This window comes from Typopeltis vanoorti, chromosome 7, assembly GCF_054136105.1.
Source record: "Typopeltis vanoorti isolate ZY-2024b chromosome 7, IOZ_Tvanoo_1.0, whole genome shotgun sequence".
Lineage (NCBI taxonomy): Eukaryota > Metazoa > Arthropoda > Arachnida > Uropygi > Thelyphonidae > Typopeltis > Typopeltis vanoorti.
Genome location: NC_143555.1, coordinates 64,144,645 through 64,172,609, shown reverse-complemented (window position 1 = coordinate 64,172,609; position 27,965 = coordinate 64,144,645). Strand labels below are relative to the sequence as shown.

The window sequence follows — 27,965 nt, the reverse complement described above, 5'->3', positions numbered from 1 at the left end:
TGGCCGCCTTACATATCTCGTCTGGACAATTACTTTCGTCTCCACGTTCCTTCTGCTTTTGCCGAGGCATTCTTCAAGGGTTCAAGCTGCTCTTACTTCTGCCGCCGTAAATAGGTAGATGTTGTTCTCTGGTGAACTGGCACAACATCGTAACGATATCTCTGCAAGCATCGGTGAATATCTTCTGCTGGGCTGGTCACTGACCGGTAAATTTTCGGGAAATCCACGGCAAAGTTCCTCAGTCATTGTCTCGAATCCGTGGGGAATGAGGGGACGCCACAAGGAGGCTCCACACACAACAACATAAGAGTAAGAGGGTTTTTCTGCTGCTGCACGACCTTTTAAATTGCATGCCACACGTTCACTCCACGTCATCGATTACTCCTCCCATTTTCCAGCATCACTTCATGTCACCCAGTACTGAGCGCCACACACGCAGAATCCTTAGCGTGATTCCCGGAATGCATGAGTGTGTGGGGGGGGGAGAACTACTTGCTTACGAAAAGGGTGCACCTGTACTCTTTGTTGCACATGTTTCGATTCCAGCCACCTTTTATTTAATCGGATTATCTCTTTCTCCCAGCAATTTATAAGTACTTACACTTAAGCAGTAAAGTTTAAGCAATTCACAATACTTTACAATATAACATATTAAATGAAGGATTCTCAGCTTAGTAATATTTTAGTGAAATTACAAGTGTCCAGTATATTCCAATAATTGATTCAAAATGTAACCCCATGTTGAGCCTGAAGGAAATGTAAATTAATTTAATTTTTGTTTCATTCAGAACTTAACAATACCATTGTCGGGCTAAAGCAAGAGTTTCATCATCAGTACTTTCATCCTCTAGTATATTCTGATATATCAATAATTGATTCAAAATGTAACCCCATGTTGAGTCTGAAGGAAACGTAAATTAATTTAATTTTTGTTTCATTCAGAGCTTAACAATACCATTGTCAGGCTAAACCAAGAGTTTCATCATCAATACTTTCATCCTCTGAAATAGCATCAACTTCTGAATCACTGCCACTGTGTTCTAAAGTTTCATCTTCTGAACTAAATAACCAGTCTTGATCATTGATAGGGTAATAAATATAACATAAAATAAATAACAAACGTTATAAAATATAAATGGCCTCAATGTAAACGGCACTCCAGTGAACAAATGCGTAATTGCAAAACAAAGAATTGACATTCACAGGTGATGATGCAGCAGGCAATAGTGGACAAAAAATGTCTGCTATTGCCTGTAAAATTATTGTATTGCCTATACAATAATTTTACATATATATATATATATACACAATAAAATTTTATATATACAATAAAATTATTGTATTACTGTATTGCCTTTTCAGCCAAGAAAAGTTGCCGTTGGCAACTTTTCTCGGCTGAAAAGAAATAGGCGCAAAATTGTCTAGCGTGTATATTCGGTTGTATTTATAGTGAAACCAAAATTCACAGTCACACGTATTAACTCGGGTGCACGGAAAAAATTCAGTTTCTCGGACCCGATTTAAGTCGGTTGAGTGCGTTAAGGGGTTAATTGGAATATAATTTGAGAGATAACTTGGCATAGCTAGCTAACCTCTTTGTGAGTAAATTAGTTTCAGTAATTTGATTTAATAAGCAGAGAAGTAATTGAGTAATCATACTGTATAGTTATTTAGTATTGAAAAGGGAAAGTTTGTTTCTTTATGCTAAAAGTCTAACGGATAGGTTGAGAGAATAACCTCCCTATCGTTTAATTAATGTACTTTGTTATTAATGTAAATAAATGTGTTTTAATTATATGTCAATAGAGCGCCACCTGATCTTTTATTTTACAATGCACTTCTTAAATAAACTCGGATCTGTGAGCGGGAAACAACTAAGGCATTAAGTACTAAGTACTTAAGAACCACGACTGTTTATGCAAACTTTATTGAAGGAATTTATGCTAGTAAGAGAGAGAGATCTATCGGACGTATTATTAAGTCTTATGCCGATATAGAAATACCGATGGCGCAGTCTTAACAAATAAATTTTCCAGTGTTCATAGGCATACGACTAGTAAATACGAAAGGTGGATAAACACAGTATGCAACAGAATAAGTAAGAAAGGTTACAAAAGCAAAAGTGCACTGCTAATTAGAATAAAGATATTACAATAGCACGGTAACCAAACAGGCTTACAATATAGGCAAACAGCTCTGGTAATAAATGAGTTTGTTATTTTCCTTCAGAGATTTCAGAGCTTTTGATTCTGGATGTATTAGGTTTGAAAGAGGTAGTTTTGCTTTGAAAAGAATCATGAGAGTTTGAAAGCACACTCTGTTGATGTTGATAGTCTCAGAAGGAACTGAATGTAGACCTCTGTCTATGATACAGTGGTATCTTGCTAATCCGAACCTCTTAAGTCTGAACCCTCCAGTAATCTGAACTACAGTTTGAAAGGGAAAAAAAAAAGTTTTATTTATTACGTATTATTATTTTTATATTACTATTAATAATTAAGGATGTAGCGTTCTCAGTTGCTGCTGCTTGGGAAGCCGTCAAACCTGAGGCAATTTGAGCATCATGGAAAAAACTATGGTCTTTTTATAACTACGGTGATACACAAAAAGAGGAAATTCAAAACGTGCATATTTTTGGTTAAAAATATAAATCAAGATGTTGAAGTTTCACAAACAGATGTTACAGAATGGATTACAGGTAGAACCAAAAGTGAATTCGAAATCAAATCAGACGCTGAAATTATAAATATAACACTACAGAATGAATTAGAAGACGATAATGACGATAAAGAACTTGAAGAAAAAAAAGTAAAACATGAAGAGGCAGTTGACAGTTTTAATGTGTGTACAGAATGGGCTAAGCAGAATGATACGCCATTCCACAAAATGTTATTGCTAATGAAGCTCTGAGAAGAAGCATTCAAAAAAAGTTTAGGCTTCCAAGAAGCAAAAGAAAATCAATGATTTTTTTACTAAGAAATAAAACTTTTTTTTGTGTTACTTTGTGAAACTTGTTTTGTGTTGTGTACAAGAAAGTGATTTTTTTTACACAAATTAAGTTATGTACTTCAGTATGCAATTTTATTAAATCAGAATCCTCAACAATACAGGTACATACAAGCTAAATATTTTACTAAAATAATCTTATGTATATTATTTTCTAAGTTTTATATTGTATACAGTACAATAGCTTTTTTCTATCAGTTACTTCATTTATTTACAGAATTAAATTGATGCACCATTAGAATCTGATTATTGTTGTTTTAAACGCTAGTTATTTTCGTCTCTCGAGGGAAAATTCACTAATCCGAACGAACACGGTTTTTATTAGTTCGGATTAGAGAGCTACCACTGTATCAAAAATGTCATGACCCTTCGTCATGACTTTTTCCTATGAAAATTTCATCCTGAGTAGAGGATGTTCATATATATTAGCTACTAATTTATCCCTAATGTTTGCAATATTACAAGATGGAGTCCTAGAAAAGCTGACTAGTAAACTGAAATTCTGTTTAAGTCGCATGATAAATTAAAAACTCAATTGTAATTATAAATTTGATGAAATATGAATAATGTTTAAAAATTTGGTTGACACAGTTGAGAGTGAGTTGTTAGGGAGTTAATTTCTATCTTTAAAAGAGTTAATAATTCCTTAGCTTCACTGAGTTGTAATATTAACACCCCAACTGGCCATGACATCCAGCAAAATCTGGATATGAAGTGCAATTAGGTCTCACTATTTTATTCACCACGGCTGGTAGGGAGGTTAACAGAGATTTACTGGCTCTAATATATATATATGGGGTGTTTAAGGGTCAAAGCTGTATAACTGAGAGGAGACCTCCACATAGCCTTTAAAGGAATGCAGAGAACCGACCACGGCTTCTGACCTAATGTCCAATCCTCACATTCTCGTGGTGCACCCTGTTGGGTAGCTACTTGGATACTGAATGAACGAGGATGGGCTGACAATTTGGGATTTAGTTGACCAAATTGTATTCTTATTGGTTAAACCAAAATAAAAATGATGGTACAACACGACAAAATTTCATGCAAGCTGGGGCATCGCCCGGTTAAACAATGCCCCGGTTGTTTTCGCCAGGGAACCAGGGCGAACAGCGAAAAGTTCTACTGGAACAAATCTGAAAACACACCCCAACTCAACATCACTAGAGTTAAAGATCGGTACTATCAACATAAGAAGCCTGAATGGCAAAGAAATGGAGCTAGTTGAGGAATTAGATAAGTAGCAGATCGACATAACAGGGGTGACTGAAACAAAAAAGACAAAACCGGTGAGATCTTTCTGAGCAATAAATACAAAATGCTATATTCAGGCAATGACAATCAAGGAAAAGAAGGAGTAACCACAGTATTCAACACAAAATAAGAGGCTAATCTTCTTGATGGCAGTCAGTCTCAAATAGAGTAATGTGGGCAAATATGAGAATGGGGAACTGGACAATGAGACTTATTTGTGCCTATGGTCCCACAGAAGGTTCTACTAAGATAGAAGTGAAGGAATTTTTTGAGGCTTTAGAAAAAGCAACTGACACAATGAAAAAGGAAAAGTTGGTCCTTGTTGGGATTCTAAATAGCAGAGTAGGAAATGATTGTGAGACATACAAAAATATTTAGGGAAAATTTAGAGAAAAGAGCAAAGCTAATAATAATGGCAAATATCTGTTGGATTTCTGCTCAGGACATGGACTGGTTATTACTAACACCATGTTTCAACATAAAAATGTGCACAAATTCACATGGAGAGAAGAGGCAAGGAATAAGAAGTCTCATTGACTATGTTATTGTTGATAGTGATGTTTTCTCCCTGGTGCAAGACACCAGAGTGTACAGAGGATTTGAAATTGGAAATGATCACTATTTAGTCTTGAGCAGGATAAAATTGAATTTCATATTGAAAAGAATAACATGTAAGAAAGTTTTAAAGCGAATAAAAGTTGAACAGCTCTCTGATGTGAACTGTAGAGTAAAATACACAAAGTTTATTGAAAAGAAAATGAAAGAGTTTGAGAACAGGAATCAAACCTTGGAGATTCAGTGGCAAACTCTGAAGAAAACATTGATTGATTCTGCCAGAGAGGCATGTGGTGAGGTTGTGTGCAAGGATAAAAAACTCAGAACTTCCTGGTGGACACAGGAAGTTAAATTGGCAGTGAAGGAAAATAAGAAAGCATATCAAAAGTTCCCGTCAAATAAGTCAGCTTGTGCTCTTAGAGAATACAGAGACAAATGCAAGAATGCTAAACACTGTGTAAAACTAGCTAAACAAAAGTCATGGGAGGACTTTGGCCAGAATATAGAAAATAAATATCAAGAAGGTGGCAAAATATTCTGGAGGTTTGTTGAAGAAGCTTGGAATGGAGGGAAGAGTGCTGTAAAAGGAATTACAGATGATAAAGGTGACATGAAAACGGGAGAAAAAGATATCCTTGAAGTATGGAGTAATTACTTTGAAAAACTGCTAAATGAAACAAGCAGTGATGACAGCACATTGGTAAAAAACACTCACCAGGCTGCAGTCAGGAATACATATCCATACTTGAAGTAGAAAAAGCCATCAAAGGCTTGAAATGTGGAAAGGCAGCAGGAATAGATGATATTTGACCCGAAATGCTGAAGTATGGTGGTATAAGAGTCTTACAGTGGCTGCACTGCATAGTTCAGAAAGCCTGGACAGAGGGACGAATTCCTGATGATTGGAGTACAGCTCTCATAATACCCATATATAAAAAGGGAAATAAAACTGAATGTGAGAATTACAGAGGTATTTCCCTACTGAGTGTTCCTGGTAAGATTTATGCATGTATACTTGAGAAACGGTTGAGAAGAATTGTGGAAGAAAAGCTTGGTGAAGAACTAGCTGGATTCAGCCCAAATAGAGGCTGTCAGGATCAGATCTTCACTTTACGACAAATAGTTGAGAAATCATGGGAACATAACAAAGATCTGTATTTAAGTTTTGTTGATATGGAAAAGGCATATGACAAGGTGCCAAGAGAGAAGCTATTCAAAACGCTACAGTTATATGGTGTCAATGGGGCATTGTATCAAGCAATACTTAGTCTTTATTTGAGTTGTAAGTCAGCAGTTAGAATTGAAGGAAGTACAGGAAGATGGTTTAATGTTAAATCTGGTGTGAGACAAGGATGTACATTATCCCCTCTGTTATTCATTATCTATATATATAACATTATGAAGGAAAGTGATATTAAACATGATATCAAAATTGGAGATGTTAATGTCAGCTCTTTGCTTTATGCAGATGATGTTGTACTTGTAAATAAATCCGCTAAAAGTCTGCAAGATTCTCTGATTAAATCGAATAACTGTTGTAATAGATATGGCATGAAGGTCAGCATTAAAAAGACAAAGACAATGAAAATAGGCAGAATCATTGAAAATGTCAACTGTGTTGTGAATGGAGAACCTGTGGAACAAGTAAAACATTTCAGCTACTTTGGCACAATTTTTAGTGAAGATGGTAAATTAAATATAAAAATAGACAAGAGAATAAGCAAAGCTGGTATGAATAATAGAGAAATTAGTCGGAACACTAAATTAGCTGTATACAAGACAGTGTTCAAACCAGTTTTAACTTACGGATCTGAGAGCTGGATCAGAAGTAAAACACTTGACCAAAGGCTAGAGACCGCAGATATGAGAGTCCTGAGAAAGATTATAGGCGTGAACAGATGGCATCAATGGCAATATCATATTAAAAATGAGGATATTAGGAAAGAACTTGACATTGTCAGCATCCAAGAATGTGTTAGCAGAGCTAATTTCAGGTGGTATGGTCACTTAAACAGAATGGGCGAAGAAAGATTCGCAAAATAAGTGTTCTCTGCTAGGTTGGCAGCAAAACGACTCAGAGGAAGACCAAGGTATAGGTGGATTGATACAGTACAAAGTGCCTTAGACGATAGAAATATAAGATCTGATAATGTTGGAGTCTTGACAAGTAACAGACTGATTTGGAGGAAAATTGTAGATAGGAAGTTAGTAATGATGTAATTTTTTTCATGTAGTACTATCATATCCTGTACACCCCTTGAGGGTACATGGCAGGAATTTGATGATGATGATGATAAACCTGAAATGTTCCATAACTTGAAATAACAGTCTGGACAATTATTGGTAGATGATGTGTGTGCGAGCACACACACTTTTTTTTTTTTAAAAAAAAAAATAATTTTGTTAATTAGGAATTTTATTGACCAGTTGTTAGCTTACCTATGTTACGATGACATTTTTTAAAATGTGTCTGTTAAATTTATTTTTATTGTGTTCCATTGTCAGTATACTGAAAGTGTCTTTGATACTAAGTCAAAAATTTGCATGATTAAAATAATTTTCATTTAACTTTTCTTCTTTTCATATTAATTTTAAACAATTATGTCTGCTGACATACTCATTCTTCTGATGGCTGCCACTTCTTAATCTTCTAATTTGGAGTAAATCTCCTCATCAGAAACACTGAGAGGGGTCCTACTCTGATATTAAACCTTGAAAAAAAAAAGAGGGACCTCCTCAGTTTTGTGAGTGGATTACCATGAGTGGTATTTCTCCTGCACGACATGTGCGGAAAGTAATTGTTCTAAATGTTTCAATCAGAATGTATTCTAAATATGTTTTTTTTTTTTTTTTTTCCCACAGATTATGGGGATCTTGTAAATCCTTATGGAAAAAGGATGTGATATTTTTCCAATCAGAAATTATATAATCAGAATCACTTGTTGAAAGTATAGTTAGAAAATATGGCATATTTGTAGGTGTTTTTAATGTTTTTTGCTTTATTATTTTTGCTGAATTGATGTGCACATGGTTCTTCTAGGTTGGGACTTGTTGAAAACCCATCATAAATGATGAAAAATTCATCATAAGGAGGAATTCATTGCCAGCTCCACACCTGCCACAAAGCAACATCTGAACCCCCCCCACTATTTGGCAAGCGATGACTATGCCCAAAAGTGGAATTCAATGGTTACTCCATATGCCATAACAACACTACAGCAAGCCTACTAGCCAAGTGATCCTGTCCAACCAGGACTGCCCATTTTGAAAAAGCAGTGGCCAAAATAGTGTGACACTATCAGGTCCCGCATTCTGGATGTACACAGCTTGAACTTCATAACAGACACTGCATTATGATCTGAAAAATAGGAATGTTAAAAAAAAAGGTAGAGTGAAGAATATGGGGAAAAAACAGAAAGCAGCAGATGAAATGAAATGGACCAGTACCATTACTGGGAATTCCTCTCTCTGCAACAAACAGTTGTCCCCTGTCTGGAGGAAAGATACGAAGTCATGTTAAATTTGCTGTTTATTTACATCCATGCTTTACTGAAGTTTTTTTTATTATTTGATTTGCAAGTTGTTCTATAAGCTTCAAATCTGTTGTGGTCACCTTCTAATGCAAATAGTAGTAAAATATAAAACAAGGTATGTCTATTCATGAAATAGTTTTAAAAACATATATTTGAAATGCATGTGTATATATAGTCAATCACAATTTTATAAGTTCATGCAAAATCTGAAATTTACCTTTACCACTTTATCAATAGTTTGACTAATGTTTATATAATCTAGAAATACTTGTCCTCCTGTATTCCAATTTAAAATGGTACTGGATCTTTCTGGTGGTGCTAAATGCTCCAAGAAATTTTGGAGGTATTCATAATTTTCTATTAAATAAAAAGAAAATAATTCAGTTTTATTCTTATATAAGTTGCCAATAAATAAATGATACAGAATAAATGTCAATTTCTTGCATTTATAAACATGTTTTATACAATCATATACATTTAATTTTAAGTTAGCAAAACTTTTTTAGTGCCATAGATGGAATGAAAGTTGGAATTGAACACATACACAACCAATTCTTAATATAGTAGGGAATATGAATAACTGTATGGTGCAGCCCTTACATAGTTAATGTATGGAGAGAAGGAGGTGAAAAACTGTAAAGTGATTAATGGAGAAAGTGTAGCAGCACAGCACAGGTTGGTTGTGGTAGACTGTGATATAAAAGGGGAAAAGAAGAATAGACAGAAGTGGTGGGTACAGAGGAGAATAAAGTGGTGGAAATTGGAAGAGGAAGTTACCAGAGGATGTGGAAGAATGGTGGGACGTTAATAGTCGGAATATTAGAAAAATTGGAGAAGAGGTGCTTGGTATAACATCAGGAAAGGGACCACCTGAGGATAAGGAGGCATGGTGTGGAATGAGGAGGTGCAGTTGGAGATCAAGGAAAAGAAAGAGGCAAAGAAAAAATGGGACATGACTGGAACTAGAGCCGACAAGGAGGCATATAGATTAGCAAAGAAAAATGCAAAGAGAGCTGTGGCAAGGGCGAAAGTGAGGGCAGTTGATGAGGTTTATGAAGAACTGGAGAGAAACGGTGGCGAAGCTCAGTTGTTGAGAATAGCGAAAGCCAGAGATAAGGCCTCAAAAGACATAACATCAGTCAAGCAGATAAAGGATGCCTCAGGAGTAGTATTACAAGACGAGGACAAAATCAGAGGAAGATGGAAAGAATATTTCCGAAAACTACTAAATGAGGAGAATCCAAGAAAGAGGTGCGATGATGGAGAGGTAAATGAGAGACCGGTGAAAGACATAAGTAGAGAGGAAGTGGTTTGGGTACTGAGAAAAATGAAGAATGGAAAGGTTGTGGGAGCAGACCAGATACCTGGGGAAGTATGGAAAAGTTTGGGCAGTGAGGGCGTGGATATGTTATGGGATCTGATGTGTAAAATAGCCCAACAGGAAAAGATACCAGAGGAATGGAGGAAAAGTATTCTCGTCCCAATCTACAAAGGAAGAGGAGATGTTCAAGACTGTGGCAACTATAGAGGAATCAAGCTGATGTCACACACATTAAAAATATGGGAAAGAGTAATTGAAGCAAGGTTACGGCAGGAAACGAAAATTGGTGAGGAGCAGTTTGGATTTATGCCAGGAAGAGGGACAACGGATGCAATATTTGCGCTAAGGCGATTGATGGAGAAATATAGAGAGATGCAAGTGGATCTGCACATGGTGTTTACAGATCTGGAAAAGGCATACGACAGAGTGGCCAGGCAGGAGGTATATGAGGAAGAAGGGGGGGGGGGTGTCGGAGAAGTACGTGAGGTTGGTGAAGGAGATGTATGAGGGAACAGAAACTCAGGTCAGGTCAGGTCTAGTGTCAGCATGACAGAAGGATTCCCTATTGTTGTAGGGTCAGCTCTGAGCCCCTACCTCTTTGACCTGGTCATGGATGTACTAGTGGAGGATGTCAAGAAGGAGGCACCATGGAGCATGCTGTTTGCCGATGACATTGTTCTATGCGAATTATCCCTTGAAAATACCCTGGAAGAGTGGAGAAAGGCATTGGAGGAGAGTGGCATGAGAATTAACCGGGTGAAGACTGAATATATGTCAACGGGGAGTGACGAGGATATCGTCATACGACTCCAGGGTGAAAGGCTAATTTCAGGGAAGAAATTCAAGTACCTTGGGTCGGTTGTCGAGAGGAATGGTGACCTGGATGAGGAAATACAGCACCGAATAACATGCGGTTGGATGAATTGGAGGAAGATGAGCGGGGTCCTGTGCGACAAGAGAGTGAGTTGTAAGAGGAAAGGAAAGCTCTATAAGATGCTGGTGAGGCCGGCGATGCTCCATGGTGCGGAGACGTGGCCTATAACCAAGGCACAGAAGAGGAAGATGGAGGTAACGGAGATGCGGATGTTGAGATGGATGAGTGGTGTGACAAAGAAGGACAGGATAAGGAATGACTACATCAGAGGGACGGTTAAGGTGGGACCAATTGGCAAGAAGATACAAGAAAGTAGGCTGAGGTGGTTTGGACATGTTGAGAGGAAGGGTGAGGAGTATGTTGGTAAACGAGTGGAGTATATGGAGTTAGAGGGAAGGAGGAAAAGAGGCAGGCCCAAGCTCAGGTGGAGGGATAAGATGACAGAGGATCTTAGGGAGAAAGGATGGAGTCCGAAGGATGCCCTGGACCGGAGAACTTGGAAGAGGAAGGTTAAAGATTGGTGTGCCGACCCCGTTTAACATGGGATAAGGCAGAGTGAAAGAAGAAGTTGATAACAATAGAATTACCAAATCAGGTAAATAATGGAAATATAGACAAAACCTGTAGCTCTCTTTTAAACACAATCAAAAATTTTTTAAGGAGAGTTATAAAATACTTTTGTTGAATTTCAATTTAGTATGGAATAAGTGCATAAAAATATGATATATTTTAAATGTGGAGAGAACTAATAGTTCTTCAAGAGAGCACGACAAATATTCTTCTTTAGGGAGAAGTTGAAAACCTAGAGTTAACTAGTACCACTGGGTTAGGTTTGATGCCTGCCACATCATGTGATGAGTTTTACAATCCGGCATTATTTATTTATTTTATCATATTATGAAGATTTCAAGTAAGCAGTAGTAACGTAAGCTAACATAACATTTAAAAATTTAAACAATTCTGGATTAACATTTTTATAATTTCACACTCTTCTAGTTCTTTCCTTGGTGTCCCATTATAGTCTGCATTTGTACCTTTTTGTGTTGTTTACTCCTAAGGAAATATCTGCCATGCTCCTCCTCCTTCATTAATATGGAGGAGGAGCATAGCAGATATTTTTAAGGAATAGCATGGCAGATATAAGTTTTGCACATTATTTGGTGTTTCTTGTGCAGTGCTAGGAATGTTAAGTAAGTAAGAGGATTGTAGTAATGTAATATCATCAGTAAAGGAAAATATACAGAGGGTGAAAGAATTATGTAAAAAATAGCTTGAATGGCTAACTGTTTTTCCATCAAAATGTCACTAGAATTTACACGAGTTTTGTTAAGATTTCTAAATGAAGGTAGATTATGTATGAAAATTGTGTAATGCAAACAATGATGGTAGACATAAGAAAGAACCAGTACAGCATAAAATTATAAAAATTTGGAATGAACAATTAACTTTCAAATGTAATGTTATGTTAGCCATAATTAATGTTAATTAACTGAAATCTTCATAATAAATCACTGTAAATACATGCAAAATTTCTAAATCTGAAAGTTAGAATTTTTTATCTCTCAAATTTTGTCTCAAATGCAAAATTGCTACCGAAAGAAATATCATAACTACTTCAACTTTGAATTTAAGAAATATGATATGTTGTGCAATAGTTCTTTAATTAACAGATCTAAGAGCAATTTATGCCAATTGTACATCACTGTGTTTCGGTCCACACCAACTGAGTCTATAACCCCCCCCCCCCCCCCCGGCTGAATATCAAAGCTATTTATTTATTTATTTATTCTTATGGCAAAAGGAATACAGAACAGCTACAGGTCAATGTCCAGTCTGGAAAGCCAATCCAAGGCCTCATCTGTCACCTTGTGGATGTCCTGTAGACCAGCACTTCCCAAACTGTGGGCCATGGCCCCCTTGGGGGGGGGGGGGGACACGAAATAATAAAAACAAATTTAAAATTTTTTTAAGACTAAGATTTTTTTTTATCTTAAAAGAAACATATTTAATTTTTATTATTTCTTTTTTGTTATTTTTTATATTTTAATGAAAAAAAATCACACATTGGTGCAGGTTTGCAAATTTTGCTTCCTGCGTATTTTGGCGCTTAATGAATATTAGTAAATATATGCTTATTCATATAAGTTTCATTTCAAAGCAGAAATCTAAGTATTGCAGTTTCAAATATTTCACCTGATATTGACTTTTTTTGTGTAGCAGTACTGAAACACATCCATTACATTAAATTGCTATTAAACTTCTTTTATGTTTTTAATTCTTTCTTTATTACTAATCGTTTTACGTTTCATGTGCTTGTACTGCAAACGTACAATAACAATATATCTATCTATATAAAATATGAGATAATGTGCTATGGCAAATGTGTATGTAAGATGCTAAAATGTAATATTTGCATTTGATTTTTGCAATATTCGTTGTGTATGTTTTGTACTGAATATAAATACAATAAATATTATAATAATAGCCTATATTACGATTTTTTTTCGAGGGGGGGGGTGAAATATTTTAATTTTTCCAAAGGGGGCCCTGACATCCAGAAGTTTGGGAAGCACTGCTGTAGACCACCATGGTCTACAGCAGTGCCACCGTGAAATTGGCGCTTTGGGCAGTCAAAGTCATTTGATAATCATCTTTGATTATCAAAGCTATGATAATCAAAGATGATCAAGTTGGCTACTGACTTAAGTTTTCAAGCTATTTTTGATTTTAATGATATGTTTATTTTGTCATATTATGAAGATTTAATGTAAGTGGCATTAATTTAAGCTAACATAACATTTAAAAATTTAAACAATAATTCTGGATTTTCATTTTTATAATTTCACACTCTTCTAGTTCTTTCTTTGGTGTCCCATTATGGTTTGTATTTGTAGCTTTTTGTTTTGTCATTTTGAGTGCCTTATGTATGGCTCCTGTCAATTCTTTATGTTCTGTCGTCAGTGTATGATTTTCTGCCATTTCCTTTGTTCTATTTCTTATTTTATTTATTTATTATCAGAAAGCCAGTTACCAAATCTAACCTACCAGCCTGATATTATTATTATTATTATTATTATTATGTGACACCTCCAGGGAGTCTAAAGACTCATCAAGGGAGGGCACCTACTCTACAGCTCTTCGTCCAACTACAGCGAACCTCATCATTATCTATGCCAACACTATGCCCACCACCACTAGTATTTTCACAGACAATCACAAACATCCATGCTCACGGCAGAATTCGAACCCCATAGCCTTTGGCTGGAGAGCAGATACGCTAACCACTTGGCCAACCAGGCCAGCCTATATCCAAACTCATATGTTGCAACCTTAAAAAAAAAAAAAAAAAAAAAAAAAAAAAAAAAAAAAAAAAAAAAAAACTATTTGTTATGTGGCATCCAGTCAAATGCTTTTGCAAAAAAAGACAGTGCATGCTTTACCACCATCCACTGCTCTTGTTATTCTATTGTAAAAGGTAACCAGATTACTAAAATTAGAGTGTCTCTTAATAAATCCGTGTTGGCCTGCATAACTAATATTGCTCTCATTGTCCAATTTTATATACGAGTTCTTACCAATTTCTCCAAAATCTTAACAACTAAAGAAGAAATACAAACAGGCCTATAGTTTGATACCTCTATTCTACCACTACTTTTATGCAGTGCCACTCTGTCTTATCTTACCGCCCTTCCACTCCCCATGAACTTGTTCTGATGCAAGATTTTCATTAAACAGACAAGTTAATGGCATCAGTTCCACAGCACATTCACTTAAAACACATGTGTAATTCCATCTAGAATACATCTAAATATGTATCCCAATTGCATTCCTGTTGAATTATATATTTAGTTTAATCCTTTATCCAAGTGTAAGGAAACAAAGTTTGTGCCTGAAGTATCTTCAGGACTGGGGCAACTCATGATATTTGCTTACATACGAGTTGCCCCAGTCCTGAAGATACTTCAGGTGCAAACTTTGTTTGCTTACACTTGGATAAAGGATTAAACTAAATATATAATTTATAGTCTAACCAAGTAAAAAAAAACTTCCAACATCTTCCTGTTGAATGTTTTCCATCACCATTCTGTTACTGCTTGTTTCATTCAGCAATATTTCAGAGTTCTAATTACTCTAGACATCTAGAATATCTTTATCTTCAGTTTTCATGTCACCTTTATCATTGCCGATTCCTTTTACAGTACTCTTCTTGCCATTTCTCAGCTTTTTCTATAGCCTCCAGAATATTTGGCTACCTTCCTGATATTTATTTTCTATGTTCTTACCAAAGCCTTCCCTCATGACTTTAGCTTAGCTAGTTTTACACAGTGTTTTGCTTTCTTACATTTTTCTCTATGTTCTATAAGAGCACAAGCCAACTTACTTGCCAGGAACTTTTGATATGCTTTCTTCTTTTCCTTGACTATGCTTTTAACTTCCCGAGTCTACCGTGGAGTTCTTATTTTTCTATCCATGCAGATAACCTCACCACATGCTGGTGAGGTTATCTGCACCTCTGGGTGAATCTATCAATATTTTCTTCAGGGTTTGCCACTGAATCTCCAAGGTTTGGATCTTGTTTTTAAACTCTATTTTTTTATTTGAATAATGTTCGTATATTCAAGTCTACAGTTCACCTCTGAAAGCTGTTCAACTTTGATTTCTTTAAAAATTTTCTTAAATACTCTTTTCAATATGAAATTCAATTTTATCCTACTGAACATTAAATTGTGATCACTTCCAATTTCAAATTCTCTGTATATTTTTCTATCCTGAAAACCAGTGTGAAGATATCACTATCAACAATAACAATCAATGAGACAAATCTGTTACTAATAGATGTTACAACATAAAGAATTTGTGTATTCTTTATGTTGTAACATCTGTTAGTAACAGCTAGTCCATGCACTGAATAAAAATCTAGCGCACGCACACACTTACCATTATTATTGGCTTTACTCTTTTCTCCAAATTTTCCACATTTCTATATGTCTCTAATCATTTCCTATTCTGTTGTTTATATTTCCAACAATGACCAACTTTTTCTTTTTGGTTGTGTCAGCTGCCTTCTCTAATACTTCAAAAATTCCTTCTTCGTCCTTAGTAGAATCTTCTGTGGGATCAAAGGCACAAAAACAAGTCTCATGGTCTAGTTCCCCATTCTGATATTTGCCCACATCACTCTACTTGACATTGCCTACCAGTCCAGAATATTATCCTCACATTTCATGTTAAATACCATAGCTACTCCTTCTTTCCTCTGATTTTTGTTACTTAAATATAACATCTTGTAATTGTTGTTTAGAAGGATCTCTGTTTTTGTCTTCATATCTATAACATCTATTACATTGATCTGATATATTTCCAAATCTTCTGCTAATTCCATTTCTTTTCCATTGATGCTTCTTATGTTGATGATGCCAATCTTGAACTCTGCTGATATGGAGTTGAGATTTCTGTTGGAATTTGTTCTGATAGCTGATTTATCACTGTTTGCCCTAGTCCTCTGACAAAAACAACTGGGGCCCTTGTTTAACCGAGCAACACCCCAGCGGGCATGAAATTCTGTCTTGTTATGCCATCATTTTACATTATGGTTTAAGCCCAATAATAATACAATTTTGGTCAGCTAAATCCCAAATTTCCAATCATTCCTTGTTCATTCAGTATCCAGACAGGGTGCACCAAGAGGACATGAAGATTGAACATTAGGTCAGAAGCCCTGGTTGGTTCTCTGCATTCCTTAAAAGGTGATGCAGGTCTCCTCCCAGTTATTCAGCTTTGACCCTTAAGCTGTCCCTTATAAAACTAATTTGTCTAAACATTTCATGCTAATCAAGAAACATTTAATCAAATGAGCAATATCCAGAATATTGCTATCCAGAGTACACTAAATATACTCTTATGTCTATCTCACAACACACTTTCAAAGCCATTAGTGTTATTTCTACTGTGATTCTCCATCCTCAGAGGGCACAATTCATCCCCTGTGATTTCTTTTATTATATTTCTGCAATTCCCTTTCTTCTGTTTTCTATGATTTTATGTTTTTTGTAATTTGTTTTGTGTTATTTCCTGTGATTTTTTGTTTCATGTGAATGGAGTGAAGTGATTAGTATTTTTATCCTAAATTTGCTATAGTGAACCCTACATTATAACAAACTGTGTTTAGTCCTTAAGGGTTCACTATAACAATTGTCTACCAAATATTTATGTGTGTTAGCTATTTTTTGTTCTGTATCATCAGATAATGCATCTACATATCTATACTTAATTTGGGCCTTGTAAGGAATTCTGAAAAATTCGAGGATGAAAGATTCATGCTCAAAGGGATTCTTGGTTTGATGTCCAAGATCTCACCAGGATTCTTGTAAGAATTTATGCTTAGAACTTTCAAATATCCATGCCTGAATAAATATATATACAAAAGTATACTTATTCATTCATTCAAAAGAAAGGATACCTATTCATTGTTTTTGAGCTTACAGTACAAAACATCCAAAACTGCCAAACAGGTAGTTTGAACAAAATGATGATATTTTTGAAATTTAAAGTAGGGTTCAGAATACACAGCTTAACAGGGTAATTGAGTATAGTGATGTTGGAGTTTTAGGGTATATCATCCTTAAATATTTAAAAAATATTTAAGGCTGATATTCCTGGTCAGCACTGGGATACCATCCCTTTTGTATGAAAAATTTTTAATGACAAAATTCTCAATCTTTAAGGCCAGAAAAAATGTCCTTGTTAGGAAATTTATTTGTTCTGGCTGACAAGAATTTGCCTCAATAACATTGAGAAGATCTGCTCTGAATATTATTCCTCAAGTTAAGTTCCGAATTTAGCATGGGGGGGGGGGGGGGGGAAGAGTACCATGATTGGTATCCATAGTATGATTGATATTACACAAAGTCAATGCTCTTGAATGTTTCTAAGAAGATATGTTTCAATAAGATTATCTCCTGAATAGAGACTTTCTCACATATTTTGGGGATCTGCCAACACTCTTCTAAATAAATAGTGCTGATATTTTTCCAATTAGACATTCACCTGTTGAATGTACAATAATAAAATATAGTGCATATGCGACTGATATTGTCCATCAATGTTAAGGTTTATTTATTTATTTACCTGGGACATATTGAGAGCCCTAATAAACTTGAGGATGAAAGATCCATTCTCAAAAGGAGGGAGAATTCAGCACCTATTAGCTCCCCTGCCCAACTAGATAGCAGACATCCATATATGGCTTCATGGTGGAGCCACATATGGATATCTGCTATCTAGGACACAGTGACTGAATTAGAAGTGGAATGCCAGGACTACTCTGGGACATCATACTAGCACAACAGCAAGCCTTGTGTCCTATTCCTGGACCACGAGGAAGGAGATTTACTGCAACGCCAATCATCCCTATAGGTGAGCCCACTAGCTAACAGATCATGGCCTTGCCATCCAGGACCACCGATCATGGCGAAGCAGGGAACAAAGTACTGCGAGATTAACAGAATGCCCTGTTTCTGGATATTTGCAGATTGCATCACATGGCAAACATGGTGGCAGGGCATTGGATTCCAGTGATTGTGGTCTGGAAAACTGGAGAGTCAAAATGATTCAGGAGTAGAGCAAAGGAATATGAGAAGAAAAACAATACACAAAGATGAAAATTGAAAATGGCCAGTGCCACCCTGCCACCTAAATAGGTGTTCCACATCAAGGAGAAGCAATTAAACCTGAACACACAATTATGGTCTGATCAAAGATGAGATCTTAACCACTTTACCAAAGTAACCCTGAACTTTAATTTTCCATCCACTATAACATTCAATTCTCTATCTTAATTGACTACTTGCTGCATATTCACCATTAGTATGATATTCTGCCTGTAATGTCCATCTATAATGCATACCGTTAAATTCATTAAAGTTACACTCTCTAACCAATTAACACTTGTCCTTCTAACATTCTGTCAAGTCAGGTGGCAGGTATTCTGTATCATTTATGTTCATTCTTGTCCCAGTTTAGCAAATGAATATCACTCTATAATCCATTCTTAATATCATTAATATACAAGTTAAATAATGACTCAAATAGTATGATTTGGGTTACCTTTCTTCTCACATTCAGTACCTCCATACATCAGTGATACTTGTCTATCAGCCACTCTTCTATCTATGTCAGTTTATTTTGCATATCCATCCCCTCGAGTCTGTATAATATCTTCACATGTGGGAAGCTATCAAAACGCTTTAGCAAGATCCAGAAATTATATACATTCCCATCATCTAACTTTGCTGTATTCTTCTTCTTTGTACTTCTTTTTTCTTGATCCCATTTTTCCATAAATTATCTTATACTTTCTATTAAGAAAGATCCTGTTCTGGCCTTCTTAGCTTCGGTAATATCAGTTACATCAGCATAGTATTTCTCTAATTTTTCTGATAGCTTCACTTTTTTTTTTTTTTTTTTTTAAACATTGATATTTCTTACACTGATGATAATGATAGCTTCAGTTCTGTTGAGTTGGTTCTAGCAGCTGACTTTTTGCTATTCTTCTTGGTTTGACAACAAAATGCTAGGAGTCTGTTATAGATTGGTAATTCCCCAGCTGGTATGATTCTGATTATGTTGTATGGTTGGTTGTAAATCCAGTTTCAGCCATTACAGAATTATAATATGGTTGGGCGAGTCCTAAAATGCAGCCCATCATAATTTCTTCAGAATCCAATGGGAAGCTTAAGATTGGCCACTGAGTCAGAAGTCTCAGTTATTTCTCTACACTTTTTATAGGCTAGGTATTTGTGGAGAGGGGGGTTTGCCCAGGTAGGCTATAAATCCTTAACTGACTCCTGTAACTATCTTTTAAAATCTTTCACTACCTTTATGTCACTGCAATATCTTTTCTTTATCATCTGTACTTGAAATTTTATAATACACAGTCTTCTTATCTACCTTCACAATATTCTAGGCATGAATAAATAAGATATACCTTACTTAAATTAAGGGGATATTAAATCCCGCATAGTTTTAAAACCGAATAAGAAACTCAAAGATCGGAATCAGAGAGTTTCTTGCCGAATATAGTAAACTATAAAGTATCGGCGACACTAGCGTTAGCCAATGCAAGTGATCCTAGTAGGTAGTACAATACCGGGCAACTCGTTGCAAAGGTGGAGGAAGTTCAGATCGCTATTCTTAGGTATTTTCCATAATGTAAAAACACATTTCCTAGGAAATGTATGCTGTTATTACATTATGGGATACATTATTCCTCCACCTTTGCAACGAGTTGCCTGGTATTGTACTACATACTAGGATCACTTGCATTGGCTAACGCTAGTGTCGCCGATACTTTATAGTTTACTATATTCGGCAAGAAACTCTCTGATTCCGATCTTTGAGTTTCTTATTTGGTTTTAAAACTATGCGGGATTTAATATTCCCTTAATTTAAGTAATGTTTTCATTGCCGAAATGAAGCTTATTAGCTCTTTATACTTAAGATATACCTTATTCATGACTGCACTTTTTCCACTATTTTCTATATCTCTAACTTAGATAATAAGCACAGCTGTCCACATGCAATCAAATTAAGGCCTTGAAAGAAAAAATTAACTTCCTTTTCATATTAATCAGTGTTCTTAATGCTGGCCTGGTTGGCCGAGTGGGTAGTATACTGCTCTCTAACCAACATGCTGCGAGTCTGAATCCAGGATGGATTCAAACTTGCGGTCTGTTGGTTAGAGAGCAGATATGATAACCAAAATCCACCCATCTGAGATTCAAGCTGTGAGTTTGAATCCCTAATGGATGTTTATGATGGTCTTTAGGTGGGAGATGAATTTCATCATCCAGTGTAAGACTGCCTTGCTCACTGGAAGCCTAGGTGGTTTAAAAACGTTCCATGTTTGGTCTCTTGAGCAGAGTTTCTGGACTATGTAAAAAATAAATAATGCAAAAAAAAAAAATAAATAAATAATATATATATATATATATATATATATATATATTGGGGGGGGGGGGGACAACCAATCTATGGTGCATAGATTGGTTATCTGCTCAATCTCCTGGAATGCAATTCCACAAATATAATATGTAGCTATCTCCTCAATCTAAAATGCAAAACCTTGAACTGCCATTCACAAAGCCCATCTGCAAATAATGCTACTTTATTATACTGTTACTTAACTGGTATTCAGCTGAAAAGACATATAAGATGTTCTCACACTTGAGAGAAGTTAATTCTAGGTCTTTTCAACCAAAGGATGTCTTTCAAAATGTGCTAATAGAGGCATGCTACAGAAAGGGGAAAAAAAAGTAAACAGATAAAAACATTGAATTAGAAGCCCTATTTAGTTTTCCAATCCCTTACCCTCAATTCAAGGATATCTCCTAGTTATTTAACTGAATGCTAAGTTTGAGTTGTCTCCATTGTCTAATAGGAACGATATAATTACAGAACACGGCCAAACTAATGAATGTACATTTGCCTTTTATCAATGCAATCCAACCAAAGAGTTCTGTTAATCTGATGAGAATCAAACTGTTGATCCTCATCAGAGATCAGCAGTGATAAGTTAAATATTAAGTAAACTCTCAATAGGTGCAAAAATGAGAGTTCACTTAAAATAGAAACAAAGTTTCTATTTTAAATTAAGTTAAAATAGTAGCAAAGAAAAGAATCTAATTGATAAGGGAGGGGGGGGGGGACTTAAGCTAAATGTTTTAAGCTCTCAGTTGCTTTCAAAACCATTAAACTTCACACTTTGTTTGTCTACTCAGTAAAGATAACTGAACAAAAGGTTCCATACGAAGTCTGATGATTTGCTTTTATGTAGGCTCAAGTGAAATTATCTCGCAATTTATTAGCAAATGTCTTTTAGAAGGTTTCTCTCACTTTCTAGGAACACGGGATAACTCATCTTTTATTTATAATACTTTAGATATTTTAAAAATGCAATGATACTAAACATTAATAACTGTGCATTATTTTTATTTATGAACTTCTTACTAATAAATGACTATTAAAGGAGATTAAGAAATACTTACCATTAATGATAGAATCTGCTGCTAAATGTTTAATAATAATATCATGACTTTTATTCCAGCATTTAGCTTTCAGCAAATACCATGCTTGGTCTGCTGGCCTATTTAAAGATTGAGCCTTTATAGCCTGCAAATGTACAACCAAATTTACATTTTTAGAACTCAGACATTTTACTAGTGTTTTTTTATTCAATTATAAATATAATACTCAGACAATCTTTAGGCACCAGCAAAAATGTATTATTTTAGTGATTGTTTTTAATATTTTAAAGTGATTATGAATTTCAAACTACTTAAAATTATTTAGTAGATTATTATTTTTAAATTACACAACATTGAAAAGATAACATATCTGCCCCCCCCCCACACACACACGTGTATGTGTGTGTGTGTGTAGAAATGTTATCTTTTGAATGACCTGTATCACTTATATATGAATTTTTTTTTCACACACTGATAAACACATTGATATATAAGTAGTTAGCATATTTACTTCAATACTGGTAGTTAGTTATAGTTATACAGGGAAAAAATTAGCCATAGAATTAACAAAATCCCATAAACAACCAGATCCAGAATTAAACAAGCAAAAACATGACTGATAATGAACAATACAATGCATTGGGGAGAAGGAGAAGGGCAGAAGACCATGGGAATGCTCAAAAAAAGACAATTACTCACAACCAAAAGAAGACACAAAGGATGGTTGGCTGATTTGAAATTTATTGGCGAAAGGACAACAAATGTAACAGTGCAGATTACAAAGGTTACAAGAGGATATTATTGTCTGAGACCTCCAAGGCCTCATTAAAGGAGTGCACTCCACTATGCACATCTCTTCATCTCCCCTACTACTAAATTCTCCACCCACACACAATGACGCTGCTACCACCCATCACCACCACCACCACCACCAACAACAACAACAGTATTTTCTGTCTGTAAATTGCATGTATTCTCATGGCTGAGTTGCCTATACACAAGATGAAAAACCCGAGTTTCCAAGAGAAAAAAATATTAGAAGGTCTTGGTTCTGCTTGTAGTATTGCACCTTGTTAAGATGGCTAGAGGTGAGTGGGTGCCTAGTACCCACTACCTGGGCATCAATAATCCATATTTCTTTTTCTTTATTTATTATCAAATCTGGTTTCCTTATGCCTGTATGGAAGTGAGGCTCTACCATCGTCTCCCAACCTTTATTTCTTAACAGGTTATTTAATATGGAGACCATGGAATCATGCCTCCATACATGCATTCCATATGTTCTAAAACAACACTAAAAGATGCGAGATAGAGTTTCACTGTAGTGGCAGCCAGTCCTTAAGTTAATGTCATCTCTACCACAGCGAGCTGTATGGGCCGTCGTGGGCAGGACATTAATTCTAGTCCTAATAAGGTCTACATACTCATATCCTGGTAGTAATCTGGCACCATCTTTAATCCACTGATGTTGGGGGGGGGGGGGGGGCACATTGTAAAGATTCATAAAGAGAAGCGCCATCGACAGAGCCATGAAGAAGAGATGCCCATCTCTTATGCTCTGCCGATGCTGTCACTAACTGGGAGCCCTAGTACTGGATCCAGCTCCTAGTGCGTCTGTAATCATCTTGAATAATAGATCTATGGAAAGCCTCCCTGCAGATGGGCGAAGAGAAAGCTTCAAGCTTTGCTAACTGAATGAAATGCAGTCATTGAATCAACCAGCAGAGAAATGGAATACTGATCCCTTCATTCTTCACTCTAGCATGAAAATATGCCACTGGGGTGTCAGGAGGTAGGTGGAGCCAAGATTTCACTGCAAAGCGAACTGCCTTATCCATTCAGGATAGTACCGAAACATACGTTCTTCCGAGCACCAAAGTGTGGTAATACTTTGAAAGTAAATAGATAAAATAAAGAGCCTCTGCTGTGGCTTAAGAGGAGCTTTTCTCAAAAGAGTTGCTGGGCTTACTCTTTTGAGGAAAGCTCATCTGAAGCCACAGCAGAGGCTCTTTATTCTACCTAACTATTATATCTCCAAAAGGAAGAGACAGAAGACCTTCCTTTTGGAGTGAAGAAGATACTCAACTATCTCCATTCTTCCAAGATGGTCAAAGAATGTAATGACCTATCATGCAGGGAAAAATTCAATGTTCTGAACCTTAAGCTTCTTGTCACAGCCTGAAGGGACAAGGACTAAGGAGCAGGACTTCTCTACACTAATATTAAGGCCTCTGACACGAAAGAAGTCAACTGCCTGGTTGAGGAATTCCATCAGCAAAGGCCATTGCATTAAAAGAGTGTGCACCAAGGGAGTAACCAATATGGTAGGAAGAGAGCAAAGAAATTAATCAATGATGCAATTAAAGAAAAGAGGGAATAGAGAATCACCCAGGTGAACTCCCCAAATAGCAAGAATAGAGGTCACATGGGATCCTGTAGTATTGAAAGGGAGCAACCAGAGTAAAGCTCCAATACATATAAAAGAAAGGGACATCCGGCAATAGATAGTGCTCTAAGAATAGCAGGAAGGGAGACACTATCAAAGGCCTTTTGGAGATCCAGGTGCACCATGTAGAGAGGTCTAAGGCAGCACCAGGAATTGGAAAAAAGGGAGGAAAGGACATATATGTTTTTGGCACAGCCATCTGAAAGGGATAAAGGCTCTTTAATGGAAGTCGTGCTTAACATGTTGTTGCAGTCTCTTAAACAAAACTTTATGGAACAAACGGAGAATCACTGGAGAAAGTGTAACTGGTCTGTAGTCTGCTGCTCTAGTGACTGTGTCCTTCTTGGGAATAAATATAGTTCTGGAACTGCGAAGACATGGAGGATAAGAGGATATCAAGTAGATCTTGCAATAGCTGCAAAGGCACCTTCCGTAGCCTAGATGAGCTAGGTGGGAGAGCCACTTTAATTTCTTCTGTAGACACTGGATGAAATACTGAAGATATAGGGATGGACCAAAGCACCTGGGGGTTGATCTTGATCACCACCTGATCAAGAGCAACAGTTCTAATGGGAGAATTGATGTAGATGAATTGGAGGTAATTAATGTATTGAAAAATATCAATGTGAATACTGCAGTATGTAGTATTCACATCGATTCACATAGTAGCTTGTGTACTATGAGAATGTGCAGACAAAGTTGTTTAATCTAAGTCTCAGTTCTGGCAAGGTTCCAAGAGCGTGGAAAGAGGAAAATATGGTACCATTACATAAAGGTGGCTCCACAACAGAAGTAGCAAATTGCAGGCCAATTAGTACCTCTGGAGTGGTGGTTAAAGTATTGGAAAAGTTCAGGAATAAGTAAAATTCAGAAATGGGTAGATAGGAATATGATACTCTATAGAAGGCAGCATAGAATAAAGGTAGGTCCTGCTTCAAATTTATTCACGAAATGATATACTGCTGGACTTTGCAAAGGCATTTGACAGAATACCGCATGGAAAGCTATTACATAAGTTGGGAATGGATGTGGCTGGTGGCATGGATAGGGGTGGCTGATAGACAGATATTAGAGGGTGGTGATATGGTGGAGTGGAATCAAGGAAAATGAGGATGACTAGTAGAGTATCCCAGGGCTGTGTAGTAGGAACTGCACTTTAATTTGTGCATTAATGACACAGTGGAAGATTTAAGGATATTCAGTTGTTTGTTGATGGTGCCAAACTGGGGAGAGCAATAGTTGATAAAGGTGATATAGATATCTTGCAGGATGACTTAAATTAGTAGTGTGGACAAAGGATAATGGTTGTGAATTTAACGTTGTAAAATGTAAGGTAATGAACTTTGGGATGAAAGGTTACATACTTCATATCATATTGGTGGTACTAGATTACAGGAAATTGATGAGGCTAGGGATCTGGGAGTGATGGTGTATAGAAAGTTAAAGTTCAGAGGACATATTGCAAGAGGTGGCAAAATAGCTCAGAGGATTACTTGGATAATGTAGAACACATTGACAAGTAAAGGTAAGGGAGGTTATTATTCCTCTTTATAAGGCTATTATTCAGCTACATGTCTACCATGCACAGATTTGGTTACCTGCATTTCTAGGGGACTGGGAGGTGGTGGAAAGGAGTCAAAGACGAGTGACTAAACTTGTGACAGGTCTGTGGAATGTTCCCTATGCAGATAGATTGAAGGTGTGTGGTTTGCAGAGTTTAACTGACAGGCAGAGTAGAAACTTATAAGTTACTAAAGGGATTCTATAAGATTAACACAAAAAAGTTTTTTAATACATGGGAAGTATAGGGAAAACAAAGGGTCACACCTGGAAGTTGTTTAACAGCATCGTTAGTAAGGGTATGTGTGGACGAGGTCATTTAGTTGGAGAGTGATGAATGAGTGGAATGGATTGCTAGAGGTTGTATGATCATCCCAACAGTGAATTAGTTTAAGGAGATGTTTGATAAAGTATCATTTTATTGGATGGTGTTAAATTGTGATTGATAAAATTCCTAAGAGAATTTATTCTTTCATAATTTAACAAGTAAAGAACCTCTCATCTCATCTCATCTTCCTTATACCCTCTTTTACCTTGCGGTGTCGAGGGTCCATTGATCATCGGACCTCACTCCGTTTACAGGATAAGGTGGTCAGCCTTATGCCCCGGTGTATCCTATGGCCTATAGTGTTGAGTTCTCAAGGCCAGTTTGCCTGCATTGCGGGATGAAAAACCCCAGAATAAACTGGGGAAAAAACCCTGCTGTCCACGCCCAAGACTGGCTAACTTGGCTATGGCTGAGGAAGATCCTTCAGCTCCTCAGGTCACCGATAGGAATCGAACCTAGGACACTCCTTCCCCAGGCATATGGTTGCAAAGCGCATAGCCACTAGGCTAACCGCGCAGACAAGTAAAGAACCTATAATAGAAAATTTGCTTGCATCTAAGAGTGTAAACTACATATATGTGAACAAAATTGTATATATTAAACAAAAGGATAATAAATGTAAAAATGCATAAGAAAGAAGTGTTATTCCATTATGTAGAAAGATTACATAAGCTAGTAAAATATTGGCCGTAAAATTCTAGAGAAAAAAAACGTTATAGTATGATTAAAGCAGTATACCATTCCTAGGAATTAGATAGACAAAGCTTAGATGAATGACTCATAATTTTTAACGATAATTGTAGCGTAATCCAAGGCCAAGAGCACAGGATTAAAGGAAGTTGCCGCAAGCGTATTGTGTGCAGATGGCACATGATAAGTAGGCAGAAAAGAAGAAATCCTCTACCGAGAGATATCGTGTTGAGCGCTATCAATGAGTCGGGGGGGGGGGGAGATTACGGAAGGTACTGAGATATAAAAGAGTTAGGACCCCCCCACGGGGATTTTTTTCCCTGGTGGTTTTGGGGGGTTTTGGTGTGTTGACTTTGAGAGTGGAGGGATGGTTCGAGAGCGTGAGGGGAAATCTTTGCTCTGATGCCTGGCAGACGGAAACGGTAGATGCCGCGTATCCACGGGAAAGGTTATGCATCGCAAGGTCCGAGGTGAATCACATTACTCCTGAAGAAAAGGGTAGTCTGCGAAGAGGCCTCAGAATCTAGGTAAAAAGGCAACACGTGCATAAGAGTGACTTTGCCCCAAGAATCCTATTGAAAAGAAGGCATGACCGACTGAAACGAATGGGTCTGCATATAATCGAGGAATTCCAGGTACCAATCCCAGCACAAAGAAATCAATTTGAGGGTCAAAGGACAAGTACAGAGAAGAACAAGCACAGGAGATAACTGTAATACAGTATCGTGAAATTTTATTGTTAAATAGTGTAAATGAATGATATGTGAATCAAGATCAACTTAACAAAGATAAAACTTTGGACTGTAGCAAATTATAAGTTGTGAAAGTAGACAAGTGTAACTTAAAGAGTGATAACCTTAGGATGTGTGAATACAAGGTGATAATGTATGTTTACTAGGTTTTAATTAAGAGAGTTATGAGGATCTTATCTGTGAAGTGATATAGAACAGCTCTATTGTTAATCCTATGTGAGTTATGAGAATTTACTGTTCGTATTTGATAACTATGATAGCACATAAATTTGTAGTTTAGAAATGATCTCTTTCCCAGACTTTCATGAACTGTATATGTTAGAATGTTAAATAAATCTTTTGCTTACTCTGATTCAGTTGTTGGTTAGTATTATCCGATGCGCCATTTGCTAAATATGCGAACCTAAGCGGGAGTGAGTAGCGTGTCTACGGTCACGATTGCACGGTTGTTAGTCACTGAGGTATAGCTGGGTGTTCACTTCTTAAGATTTTTTTCCTTTAAACTAATTGTCCTAAGTGGCACAGCGAAAACAAATAAATGTCTTAGGATTTTATGAGAAGAAGAAGCTCAGAAACTTTGTTACATTTGGAATTTGGCTTTACCCCAGGGCAATTCCCTTTG

At 36.4% G+C, this 27,965-nt stretch overlaps 1 protein-coding gene across 2 annotated transcripts in view; it reads right to left on the bottom strand.

Moving 5' to 3' along the window:
* Nup98-96 (nuclear pore complex protein Nup98-96) overlaps positions 1 to 27,965 on the bottom strand; it is a 610,292-nt gene that overhangs the window by 22,739 nt on the left and 559,588 nt on the right. For both annotated transcript variants that reach the window (XM_090395312.1, XM_090395313.1), the window contains 2 exons: positions 21,589 to 21,712; positions 8,566 to 8,705 (listed from right to left, as the gene is read on the bottom strand). In XM_090395312.1, the coding sequence (XP_090251438.1) occupies positions 8,566 to 8,705; positions 21,589 to 21,712 (264 nt within the window). The remainder of the gene's footprint in view (positions 1 to 8,565; positions 8,706 to 21,588; positions 21,713 to 27,965) is intronic.